General features: G+C 45.4%; 1 protein-coding gene across 1 annotated transcript; it reads right to left on the reverse strand.

Annotated features, from left to right (window-relative positions):
* Positions 1–212: 212 nt before the first annotated feature.
* LOC135873895 (olfactory receptor 52E8-like) lies at positions 213–1,292 on the reverse strand. Its single transcript, XM_065398507.1, has one exon. The coding sequence runs from the start codon at positions 1,290–1,292 to the stop codon at positions 213–215; it is 1,080 nt and encodes a 359-aa protein (XP_065254579.1).
* Positions 1,293–13,526: the final 12,234 nt, after the last annotated feature.

Genomic DNA, 13,526 nt, shown 5'->3' on the forward strand with positions numbered 1-13,526 from the left:
CCTTAGCTTGAAGAAGCAGAGCGAGGGGTGAGACTTGACAGAAGAGGTAGAGCAAGGGGCAGGGCTTTGGAATCCGGTTACCAGCAATTAGAAATGTGGCAACCTATGCGTTAATGAGTTGTACACAGAGCGATTCCCCAGTTTGTCATGCTGACACAGCACGGTAGGGTCAGGAAAGGATTTAATGTCTATCTGACTGTCCAGTAGCTGATTCAGGAAAGAGGGCTTAGCACCATGTCCCCAGCCAGCTCTGCACGGTGGTTGGCCTTAGAGCCAGAGCACCAGGAGAAAACTTTCGGTCCTTTATGAGTAAAGAGCCAGAGCAGCCTGTTCCTGATCTGTTTGGTCTTGAAACCATAGATGATGGGATGTAGCATGGGGGGCACCAGGATGCTCATGTTGGCCATGAGAATGTGGAAATGCAAGGGCACATTCTGGGCAAACCGGTGCGTGAGGATGGAGAAGAGAGATGGGATGTGAAAGGCTAAGGTGGCAAACAGGTGGGAGCTGCAAGTCCAAAAAGTCTTCACCCAGGCGTCCTTTGTGGGGAGGCTGAAGATCGCCCTGAGAATCTGTGTATAGGACAGGGCAATAAAAAACACATCCACACCAGTGATGAGGAATATCAGAGAGAAGCCATAGTAATTATTGATACGGATGTCAGCACAGGCCAACTTCACCATGGACATATGCTCACAGTAGGTATGGGGGATGATGTTGGTTCTGTAATAGGGGCACCGCCTCGCCAGGAAGGGATTGGGTAGAACGAGTATGCTGCTGCGTAGTACCACAGCCAGACCTATCTTGCCCACCACGGGGCTTGTCAGGATGGTGGAATGTCTCAGGGGCTTGCAGATGGCCACGTAGCGATCCACAGCCATGGCCACCAAGATCCCAGATTCCATTGCTGAGAAGCAGTGAATGAAGTACAGCTGGGTGAGGCAGGCATTGAAATCGATCTCCCTAGAATTGAACCAGAAAATGCTCAGCATTTTGGGCACGGTGGACGTAGACAGGACCAGGTCAGTGACAGCCAGCATGCAAAGGAAATAGTACATGGGTGCATGCAGGCTTGGATCTATCTTCACGATGAAGAGGATGATGAAGTTCCCCAAGACAGCTATGGCATACATGGTGCAGAAGGGGATGGAGATCCAGACATGGGCCGCCTCCAGGCCAGGAATGCCCAGCAGGATGAAGCTGGAGGGGTTGGTGAAGTCGGTTGTGTTGGAATCTGACATGGAGTAGGGGAGAAGGTGTCCAACTCTGAGGCTGAATGGTGTCTCCTGCATGTACCGTACGTTCCCGTGACTTCCTGTATGTGCCCAGGCTCTAGGGTGATGGTCGCACTACAAATGCCTGCATGGAGAGACAATGTTCATATGAGATACTACATGCACTCCTGGAGGCTGTTCTCATAGGTGAAGCAGATTGGTCGCTCTTCACACACTGAAAAATGACATTTTCATTATTTAGAGAAATTAATTATGAACTCCTGACCCTACTAATACCAATTCCATATTTGGTGGTGCTCCATATGTCAATAATTCCTTTTTGTCTTAGTGTGGGAAGCCTTAATAGATACCAGCAGGAAACATGAGGGTGGATACTGCTTATTGCTCATTGTTCCTTAATGCAATGAAACCCAGGCTACAGAGTCCATGCTGTAGGGATTTTCCCATTCACCCAGTTGCTCAAAATCTGAGAGTGGAAAAAAATCAAAACTTTGCCAAGACATGTGCCAGGAGAAACATCCCAACTAGAACAGACCTCTGGGAAAAGACCTGGCAGCTCAAAGGAAACACCTGCTCTTTCGAAGCAGTGGCCAAAACAAAGACAATGCCTAAGGAATGGAATAGAAAATAACCTGCTCTGTATATGTGCTCAGTTTTCATAGAATAGGATATCAGGGTTGGAAAGGACCTCAGGAGGTCTTCTAGTCCAACCCCCTGCTCAAAGCAGAACCACACTCTAGATAGATCCCTAAATGCCCCCTCTCAAGGGCTGAACACACAACCCTGGGTTTAACAGCCCAATGCTCAAACCACTGAGCTATCCCTCCCCCAGTCTCTATAAAGGATATCACAGAGAGAATGTCAGTTTCTGAGGGCTTCTCTACATTACCAGGTGGATCAACGGGCAGCAATTGATCCAGCGGGGACCGATTTATCGCGTCTAGACGCGATAAATTCACCACGAGCCCTCTCCCGTTGACTCCAGTACTCCACCAGGGCGAGAGGCGCAGGCGGAGTCGACGGGAGAGCATCAGCCGTCAACTTACCGCAGTGAAGACACTGCGGTAAGTAGATCTAAGTACATCGACTTCAGCTACGTTATTCACGTAACTTAGATCAATTCCCCCACCCAGTGTAGACAAGGCCTAAGACAGGCTATGAGAATGGGGGAGGCTGCCATATGCAGAGAGACTGAAAAGTCTGTGACTCTTTAGTTTAGAGAAGAGAGAAAGAAGGGGGCATATGATAGAGGAGAGGAAAAGAAACAGTGAAACTGATTGTGTTGAAATGGACAAATGGAGAACAGCTCCCAACCAGTAATATGTACAGATAGTGCTTCAAAAGGCTAATTCCTCAAAGCTGAGGCAAATTATCAGCAAAACTGATGGGGAGGAAAAGTTCAGACAGAAAAATGGGAATGAAACTTTGGAGATCCTTAAGAATACTTTATTACATAGCTAAAAAGGAATGATAAATCAAGAATGTAGACAACTTTTGCTAAAAATCCAGTCCAGTGGCAAAGTGAAGGCAGCAACTGCAGGGAGGAGGCAAGCAATGTATAATGAATGGGGGGGAAAGGAATACAGATAGCAAGCAATACAAATTGCACTTTATGAAAATGATAAGGGGCACTAAAGACATCAGGGAAAAATTCATGCTTGGCCAGGCTATGGATCACAAAAAAGGAGGTTATTAAGTATTTTAAGAACAAAGAAATAATGGAAAATTTTAGGCCAAATTCTCGTGAGACAAAGGAAATTTGATAATGTTGCAGAAAAAAGAGTTATATTTTTTGTTTGGCATTTCCTGTACATTAGCAATCAATGAGGCTGTTAAGCAGCATCTACAGTAGAATGTTAGAGTTACGACCACCAGAGTTACAAAGTGATCAATCAACCACAATTCTCATTTGGTACCAGAAATATGCAGTCAGTCAGCAATAGAGCCAAAAAAAAAAAAAAAAAAAAAAAAAAAAGGTAAATCATAGAATCATAGAAGATTAGTGTTGGAAGAGACTTCAGGAGGTCATCTAGTTCAACCCCCTGCTCAAAGCATGACAAACACCAACTAAATCATCCCTGACAGGGCTTTGTCAAGCCGGACCTTAAAAACCTCTAAGGATGGAGATTCCACCACCTCCCTAGGTAACTCATTCCAGTGCTTCACCTCCCTCCTAGTGAAATGGTGTTTCCTAATATCCAACCTAGACCTCCCCCACTGCAACTTGAGACCATTGCTCCTTGTTCTGTCATCTGCCACCACTGAGAACAACCGAGCTCCATCCTCTTTGGAATCCCCCTTCAGATAGTTGAAGGCTGCTATCAAATGCCCCCTCACTCATCTCTTCTGCAGACTAAATAAACCCAGTTCCCTCAGACTCTCCTCATAAGTCATGTGCTCCAGCCCCCTAATCATTTTCATTGCCCTCTGCTGTATACTCTCCAGTTTGTCCACATCCTTTCTGCATTGGGGTGCCCAAAATTGGATGCAATACTCCAGATGTGACCTCACCAGTGCTGAATAGAGGGGAATAATCACTTCCCTCGATCTGCTGGCAATGCTCCTACTAATGCAGCCCAATATGCCGTTAGCCTTCTTAGCCACAAGGGCACGTTGATGACTCTTATCAAGCTTCTCATCCACTGTAATCTGCAGGTCCTTTTCGAAAAGGACAGTACTGGGTTAAATAAAGGACAATAAATAAATGTAAACGATCAAAAAGATGCAGGGAAAGTTTTTAAAAATTGAAAAGTTTATCAAACAATGAAAAAGCTGGTATGGGATTAGTTCCAGAAAAAGTCTAGGAATATAATTAATGCTACTCAACAACATGGTTTATGGAAAGCTTGTCTTGTCAATTGAACCTGATTTCATCCTGTAATGAGAGTACACGTTTGGATGACCAAGGGAACCATGCAGATATAGAAAACTTTGATTTCTCTGAGGCATCTGATCTTGTAGGGGGAAAACATTCTGAAAAAAGAACAGAGGGTCCTGTGGTACCTTTAAGACTAACAGAAGTATTGGATTCAGAGTAGCAGCCGTGTTAGTCTGTATCCTCAAAAATAACAGGAGTACTTGTGGCACCTTAGAGACTAACAAATTTATTAGAGCATAAGCTTTCGTCGGCTACAACTTATCTCCATACTGATTTATACCTGCCTCTGGAAATTTCCATTACTTGCGTCTGATGAAGTGGGCATTCACCCACGAAAGTTATGCTCCAATACTTCTGTTAGTCTTAAAGGTGCCACAGGACCCTCTGTTGCTTTTTACAGATTCAGGCTAACACAGCTACCCCTCTGTTACTTGAAAAAAGAACGTTCTACAATATCAGTAGAGTACATGTTATATGGACTAATATCTGGCCAACACGCAGATCTCAGAAAGCAGTTGTCAATGGGCTATTGTCAGGGAAAGTGGCTGTTTTTCTACTGGGGTTCTGCAGGGATCAGTTCTTGGCCCAATGTTATTAAATATATTCTTCAATGATCTGGAAACAAATATAAAATAACTGTAGTTAAAATTTGTGCCCGACCCAAAAACGGGCAGATTGGTTACAATGAGGAGGCCAGGGCAGGCATACTGACTGATCTGGAGCACTTAGTGAGCTGGGCCCATGCAAATAAAATGTTTTAATACTGACAAATGCAAAGTGACCCTCTTAGAACAGGGAATGCAGGCCCAACCCCCTTACTAGGGCACTGTATTATGGAATGCAGGGACCTTGAAAAGTATTTAGGGATCAGTGTGGAGAACCAACTCATTGTGAGCTCCCTGAGCGATGCTGTAGCCAAAAGGGCTGATGCGATCCTTAGATGCATAAACTGGGGAGTGGTGAGTTGGAGCAGGGGAAGGATTTTACCTCTGCACATGGCATTGGTGAAACTGACTGCATCCAGTGCCGGGCTCCACATTTCAAAAAGGATGTTGAATAATTGTAGTTGGTGCAGAAAAGAGCCACAAAATGAGTGGAGGCTGGACAAAATGCCAGTCAGGGAGAAACTTAAAGAGCTTCATCTATTTATCTTAAATAGTAATAACAGGCTCTTTAATCTAGAGGAGAAAGGAAAAGCAAGGCCCAATGACTGGAAGTGGAAAATAGACAAATTCCAGTTGGAAATAAGTACCAAATAACACTGATGGGGATTAACCTAACTGTGAAGGGAAGTTGTGGATTCTCCAACTCCTCTGATCCAGAGTCAATGCTTTACTGGCAGTGTCAGGAAGCTTAAGACCTGCGAAGACACAGGATTTGTTGCATCTGAAGCATCCAAGAGGGAAAGAGAGAGAACTGTTCACCCTCCTTTTGACTCCTTTCTTTGAAGGAGTTTCCACAATGCAAGAGGAGGAGGTGACAGTGTCTGTGCATTAACTGAGATCTTTATTCAGTTCTTATTCCAAGGGGAGTTTTGCCTCAGAGGGGCCTGAGCAAAGTACGGTAAACTGCCTCAGAATTTGGGCTTTTATTGTCCATCTACTAACTCCTTTCATCCCGAATGATCCACTGTGCCACTGAAATGAAACCATCTCAGGGATGGAGTACATTTTAGGGGGGGAGGGGCAAAAGCAAAGAGGGACATTTTGGAACATGATACTGGAGCAAAATCATCCCCTGTTGCAAGGGCATTATATGGCCAGGCCACACCTGGAGTATTGCGTCCAGTTTTGGTCCGCCCACTACAGAAGGGATATGGACAAATTGGAGAGAGTCCAGCTGAGGGCAACGAAAATGATCAGGGGGCTGGGGCACATGACTTATGAGAAGAAGCTGAGGGAACTGGGCTTGTTTAGTTTGCAGAAGAGACGAGTGAGGGGGGATTTGATTCCAGCTTTCAACTACTTGAAGGGGGGTTCCAAAGAGGGTGGTATTAGGCTGTTCTCAGTGGTGGCAGATGACAGAAAAGGAGCAATGGTCTCAAGTTGCAGTGCGGGAGGTCTAGGTTGGATATTAGGAAACACTATTTCACTTGGAGGGTGGTGAGGCACTGGAATGGGTTACCTAGGGAGGTGGTGAAATCTCCATCCTTATAGGATTTTAAGGCCCGGCTCGACAAAGCCCTGTTTGGGATGATTTAGTTGGTGTTGGTCCTGCTTTGAGCAGGGGGTTGGACTAGATGACCTCCTGAGGTCTCTTCTAACCCTAAATTCCATGATTCTATGATTCTATTTAATGGGTGTGCAGAGCGGAAAGGGCCATGGGCTTATTCTGTATCCAATCCCACCCATTCTCAATTCCATCACGCCCACGTTGCACACCGTTTTCGAGCACCAAGAGATGGGTACCTGTGAATTCTGAGATGGAAGTGTCTACTCTGGGAATTCCCTTCAGCTAGCCATGTCCCACACCTCTCTTACCCCAGCATTTGCAGCAGCATCCCACGCCGAGAGCCAACACAGGGGTATGCACCGTTTATAATATAGTTTTCTGCAATCCCAGTGGGGTTTGCTCAGCTTCTAGCGAATAATCTGAATGTAAACAGGCTGGGGAGAAGCTTGTCTGCACTCTTTATACAGCTTCAGGAGTAAACACCAATTAAATTACCTTCCCAAAGGGAGATGAGAACTCCTGGGCTCTCCGCTGAGCCAGAGAGAAATTGGCTGCTCTGTGCATTTGTGGATATATAACAATTATGGATGATTAGTAAAAGAGCTAGGGATAATACCTAGGTCCCCATAGGGTCTGATACACTGAAAATACCCAGGACAGATGGGTAGATAGTAGACAGATAGATCTAGAGAAAGATGACTGAGGGGAGACACAAATACTTTCTAAAGACATACGGGGCAATCACTACAGCCTCAGAGATGAGTAATTCTCATCAGTAACTATCATCATACTGTCAAGTATCAGCGGGTAGCCTTGTTAGTCTGTATCCACAAAAACAAAAAGGAGTCCGGTGGCACCTTAAAGAGTAACAGATTTATTTGGGCATAAGCTTTCATGGGTAAAAAACTCACTTCTTCAGATGTATGGAGTGAAAATTACAGATGCAGGAATTATTATACTGACACATGAAGGGAAGGGAGTTACCTCAAAAGTGGAGAATCAGTGTTGACAGGGCCAATTCGATCAGGGTGGATGTAGTCCACTCCCAATAATAGATGAGGAGGTGTCAACTCCAGGAGAGGCAAAGTTGCTTTTGTAGTGAGCCAGCCACTCCCAGTCCCTATTCTAGCCCAAATTAATGGTGTTAAATTGGCTTTTGTGTATTACCATCCTGATGTCCGATTTGTGTCCATTTATTCTTTTATGTAGAGATGTCCGGTCTGGTCAATGTACATGACAGAGGGGCATTGCTGGCACATGATGGCACATTAGTAGATGTGCAGGTGAATGAGCCCCTGATGGTGTGGCTGATGTGGTTGGGTCTTCTGATGGTGTCACTAGAGTAGATATGGGGACAGAGTAGGCAACGCAGTTTCTTACAGGGATTGGTTCCTGGGTTAGTGTTTCTGTGATGTGGTGTGTAATTGCTGGTGAGTATTTGCTTCAGGTTGGGGGGCTGTCTGTAAGTGAGGACTGGTCTGCCTCCCAAGGTCTGTGAGAGTGAGGGATCATTTTCCAGGGTATGTAGTAGATTGTTGATGATGTGCTGCAGAGGTATTAGCTGGCAGCTGTACGTGATGGCCAGTGGTGTTCTGCTATTTTCCTTGTTGGGCCTGTCCTGTAGTAGGTGACTTCTGGGCACCTGTCTTGCTCTGTCAATCTGTTTCCTCACTTCCCCAGGTGAGTATTGTAGATTTAAGAATGCTTGATAAAGATCTTGTAGGTGTTTATCTGAGAGATTGGAGCAAATTCGGTTATATCTTAGGGCTTGGCTCTAGACAATGGATCGTGTGATGTGTCCTGGATGGAAGCTGGAGGCATGTAGGTAAGTATAGAGGCCAGTAGGTTTCCGGTATAGGGTGGTGTTTATGTGACCATCACTTATTTGCACTGTAGTGTCCAGGAAGTGGATCTCTTGTGTGGACTGGTCCAGGCTGAGGTTGATGGTGGGGTGGAAATTGTTGAAGTCCAGGTGGAATTCTTCAAGGGCCTCCTTCCTTTGGGTCCATATGATGAAGATGTCATCAATGTAGCACAAGTAGAGGAGGGGCGCTAGGGGATGAGAGCTGAGGAAGCGTGGTTTTAAGTCAGCCATAAATATGTTGGCATACTGTGGGCCCATGCGGGTACCCATAGCAGTGCCACTGACTTGAAGGTATAAGTTGTCCCCAAATCTGAAATGGTTGTCGGTGAGAACAAAGTCACAAAGCTCAGCCACCGGGTGTGCCGTGGCCTCATCAGGGATACTGTTCTTGACAGCTTGTAGTTCATCCTCATGTGGAATATTGGTGTAAAGAGCGTCTACATCCATGGTGGCCAGGATGTTTTCAGGAAGATCACCAATGCATTGTAGTTTCCTCAGGAAGTCGGTGGTGTCTCGAAGATAGCTAGGAGTGCTGGTAGCGTAGGGTCTGAAGAGAAAATCCAAATAGACAGATAATCCTGCTGTAAGAGTGCCGATGCCTGAGATGATGGGGCGTCTAGGGTTTCCAGGTTTATGAATCTTGGGTAGCAGATAGAGTACCCCTGGTCGGGGCTCTAGGGATGTGTCTGTGTGCATTTGTTCCTGTGCCCTAGCAGGGAGTTACTTGAGCAGATGGTGTAGTTTCTTTTGGTAACCCTCAGTGGGATCCGAGGATAGTGGCCTGTAGAATGTGGTGTTGGAGAGTTGCCTGGCTGCCTCCTGTTCGTAATCCGACCTGTTCATGATGACTACAGCAACTCCTTTGTCAGCCCCTTTGATTATAATGTCAGAGTTGTCTCTGAGGCTGTGGATGGTGTTGCATTCTGTACATCTGAGGTTATGGGACAAGTGATGCTCTTTGTTCACAATCTCATGTCTGCGGAAGCACTCTGTGTAGAAGTCCAGTCTGTCATTTTGACTGTAAGGAGGAGTCCTCCTCCTCAACCCTACAGCCACCCTGATAGAATTGGCCCTGTCAACACTGGTTCTCCACTTGTGAGGTACTCCCTTCTCTTCATATGTCAGTATAACAATGCCTGCATCTGTAATTTTCACTCTATGCATCTGAAGAAGTGGGTTTTAGTTTTTAAGGTGCCACCAGACTCCTTATCATTATACTGTGCAGCACCTTTCACTGAACGATCTTCAAAACACCTAGCAAAGGAATGTCATTATGAACATATCCCCATCATACAGATAGATAAACTGAGGCACTGGTTTATCTGACTTGGCCGAGGTCACACAGAGAATAACAGGGAGAACCCAGGAGTACTGACTTCCCTGCCATAACAACTCTCTCTTCATCAGTAACTGAGTGCATGACAAGAAGGAAATAGACCAGGGCTGGCCTTACCATGAGGCGAATTGAGGCTGCCACCTCAGGTGCCAGACTGGTGGGGGGGGGGGGGGTGCAACTAGGACCCAGAGTGTAGAAAATTGTGTCTGCTGCTGGTGCATATGTATTCTCTCTGCTCTAGATGCACAGAGATGGTGGAGTGCTGTGCTGGAGGAAGGAGGGCACAAGAGACATAACAGGCAGGCAGGAGAAAAGGTGAGAGGGAATAACAGAAAGAAGCAGAGGTTGCAGGAAGAGAGAGGAGGAGGAGCCTCTTATCTACCTCTCTAGCACCCCCAGGAGCCTGGACTGATTCACACCAGCTTCTCAGGGAGCTTCCTGTTTCCTGCTGCTTCCCTGAACCCACTTGAGGAGAACAGGCAGTCAACTGAAGTAGTAGGAGCCAGTTAGGCCCTTAAGACACTGATCTCTTCCCTCACTCAGGCCCTGCTACCAGCCTGCTTATTTGTCCCCTTCAATTGAGTGTTGAGAGCCACTATAGCTGGCACAGAACAGCAGTCATGAGTGAAAGAAGAAAATGCCCCTCTGGGGCTGCATTCAGAAAAAAAAAAGCAAAGAAAGTTTTCTATCTAAGCAGGAAGGAGCTCTCCTGAGATACAAAGACACAAATGTTCACAGTGAGCCTTCCAGTCTCAGTGAGGATGTGAGTGGTGAGGAGATCTTCCAGTTATAGTGCAGGTGACCTGGCAGCTACTGCAGCATCCATATCTCCACCTCAAATGGATGTAATCATGCACATTCCTGAAGAAAAGTGTAGATCAGAGAAGAGTGTGGGGGAGGCGCAAGAAACAGCTGCTGCTGAGTTTGGTTCCTTAAGTCTAGGTGATCCAGGACTGTGGACCCACTTGAGCAGTAGCCTGAGGGACTTCCTTGTACTGCATGGGCCACAGCGAGTGAAAAACTTCATGTTCCCCAAAGACAATGAAAATAGAAGTTTCCATCCAACACATTACTGGTATGAAATCCCCAATGGTGACAAAGTGGAGAGGCCATGGCTTATGTACTCAAAAACTCAGAATGTTGCATACTAGGTTCTACAGAGACAAAGGACTGGAAAAATCTGGCTAGAAATCTGTCATGCCATGACAAGGCAGCAAATCACCAGAGAGCATTCCATAGGTGGAAAGAGCTTGAGATGAGACTAAGTGGAGGCGATAAAGCCTATCAAACACCAAATTGGGAAGACGGATGATGCCATAGTTGCCATTATGGAGGATAATACTATGACAGGAACTGTTCGTGGTAGAACAGTGGCAGAGGGAAATGGAATCACCAGAAACATACATAACTTCAAATTTCTGTGTGGCTTAGTGTTGTGGCATGACATACTGTTTGAAATAAATGTTGTAAGCAAGAGACTCCAAGGCGATGACCTTGATATATCTGGAGCAATGTAACAACTGGACAAAGCAAAGTGATACCTACAGTCTTACCAGTCATATGAGGGATTTCAAAACGTTCTGAAGAGTGCACAGAAGTTGGCAGAGGAACTTCACACTGAAGCTATTTTCCCACCCATTCAAGAATACAAGAGTCACCGAAGAAGAAGACATTTTGATTACGAGGCACGGGATAATCCCATAAGAGACCCCAAACAACAATTCAAAGTTGAATTCTTTAATCAGGTGCTAGATTGTGCAATATGGTCAGTTGAAGAACGTTTCATGCAGCTCAAGGAACACAGCAGTATATTTGGGATGATGTATGATATTCCAAAACTCCTCACTATACCTGATGAAGACCTTCACCAGCAATGCAGGGCACTAGAGACAGTGTTGACACATGATGACATGTGCGATATTGATGCGAGTGATTTAGGTGATGAACTGAAAGCCCTTTCAAGATACATTTCAGCAGGATCAACTCCAAAGGCTGTTCTGGAATATATGTGCACAAATAAGATGACCACCCTCTTTCCAAGTGCTTTTGTTGCTCTGTACATACTTCTAACACTTCCTTAACAGTTGCCAGTGGAGAACATAGCTTCTCCAAGCTGAAGTTAATAAAAACACATGTATGCTCCACAATGACACAGGAGAGGCTGGTCGGCCTTGCAACCATCTCAACATGAGCTGGCCCAGACTGTGGACCTTCAGGAAGCAGTTCAAATCTTTGCAACCAAGAAGGCACCGAAAGCACCACTTTGATTATTCAAACAGATAAAAATCCCAGTGTTTACTATGCAGGCAAGAAAAGTTACATTTGCTATTCAGGCATTTGAAAGTAAAGTGTTACTTAAAATTTTTGAACAAGGCATTTTAAGTTGTTAGTTCTCCTTTATTGGGGTAGGTAGCAGAGCAGTACCATGAGAGGGGTAGAACATGAAGAAGGCAGAATTGAGACCTTCCAAAGTTTTGGCCCAAGAGAGGGGGCATGTCATTTGAGCTTTCCGCCTCAGGTGCCAAAATGTTGTGGCCCAGCCCTGAAATAGACTCGCGGTCTAGTAGGGGCTGTTCATTGGGTGGGTATGATGGAAGTCCCAGGGATGCATCTGAGATACTGCTGAGTACTGGGGTACTGCTGAGCCCTCTGTCATACCAGTCTTGGCCCCCTCTCACACTGTGAGGCTGTGACCAGCTGCACTTGCACTTACACACCCATACAAAGGCAGGGACACACCCAGCGGCAGTTACTTGAAAGCTTTCGCTAGCCACTTGTGAACCAACAATAGAGAGGCTCCAGCCAGTTTCCCCAGCTCCCCAGCCTAGGACCTCAGAGCTGGAGTGTCTTGCCCTTGTCAAAAGACTGACTAATGTAAGTTTATTACCCAGTCTTCCCATCCCTCAATGTGGAGAGGACAATGCACCAGCCCTGGTTCCTGAGCAGATTTCCCTTTGCATTTCTCCTCATACCAAATTTCTTCCATATCCCTAATCATATGTGTTCCCCTTTTATGAAACTTTTCCAAATCTAATATATCATTTTTGAAATGAGGAAACCATTTCTGCATGTAGTATTCAATATGTGGGCGTACTGTGGATATTAATAGAGGGGAGGGATAGCTCAGTGGTTTGAGCATTAGCTTGCTAAACCCAGGGTTGTGAGTTCAATCCTTAAGGGGGCCACTTAGAGATCTGGGGCAAAATCAGTACTTGGTCCTGCTAGTGAAAGCAGGGGGCTGGACTCGATGACCTTTCAAAGTCCCTTCCAGTTCTAGGAGATGGGATATCTCCATAGAGACAATATGATATTTTCAGTCTTTTTATCTATCCCTTTCTTAATGATTACCAACATTCTGTTTGCTTTTTTGACTGCTATTGTACATCGAGCAGATGTTTTCAGAGAACTATCCACAATGACTCCAAGGTCTCTTTCTTGAGTGGTAACAGCTAATTTAGAGTCCATCATTTTATATGTATATTTGGGATTATGTTTTCCTATGTGCGTTACTTTGCACAGAAGATCACACCACCCCTCTCAGTTTACTGCAGGAGTGTTTGTCACTGAGTAATGCAGTGGCAGTGTGCCCAAGCCTCGCTTTAGGTTTTGACCATATACAACTCCCAATTATTACAAACATTGTAGTGTTACCCACAGGTGTTCTTGAAGAGTTCTGTGTACCTTTTAACACTTTGTAAATCAGCCGAGTAATCTCAAAATTCAGCAAGTGTGCCTTTTCTGGGTCTCTAGAGAACCTATTTTTGTATCTGTGCAGCATTGTTAACCATTGTGCTTTTCCAACTCGTGATAACTCAATATTGTTATTCATCAACACCATGAGGAGTTGCGCCTCAGTTTCCCCTTCCACACAGCAGCCCAGGTTTATTATGTCTTCCCTGCTGTGACAAGATCTGAGCTTGGTTACAGGTGTTAGCTGAGAAACAGTGTCCTCAAGAGGGCTTCTTGTTTATGACTCCTAGCATGTCCAAAAGCTTTACCAAGAATCATGACGTTACACCTTTTCACGCCTTCTGCTTGGAC

The sequence above is a fragment of the Emys orbicularis genome, chromosome 1 (genome assembly GCF_028017835.1).
Source record: "Emys orbicularis isolate rEmyOrb1 chromosome 1, rEmyOrb1.hap1, whole genome shotgun sequence".
In the NCBI taxonomy this organism is placed as follows: Eukaryota; Metazoa; Chordata; order Testudines; family Emydidae; genus Emys; species Emys orbicularis.

Excerpts from the sequence above, each read along its gene's own strand:
- LOC135873895 (XM_065398507.1), bottom strand. The coding sequence starts at position 1,292 with ATGCAGGAGACACCATTCAGCCTCAGAGTTGGACACCTTCTCCCCTAC.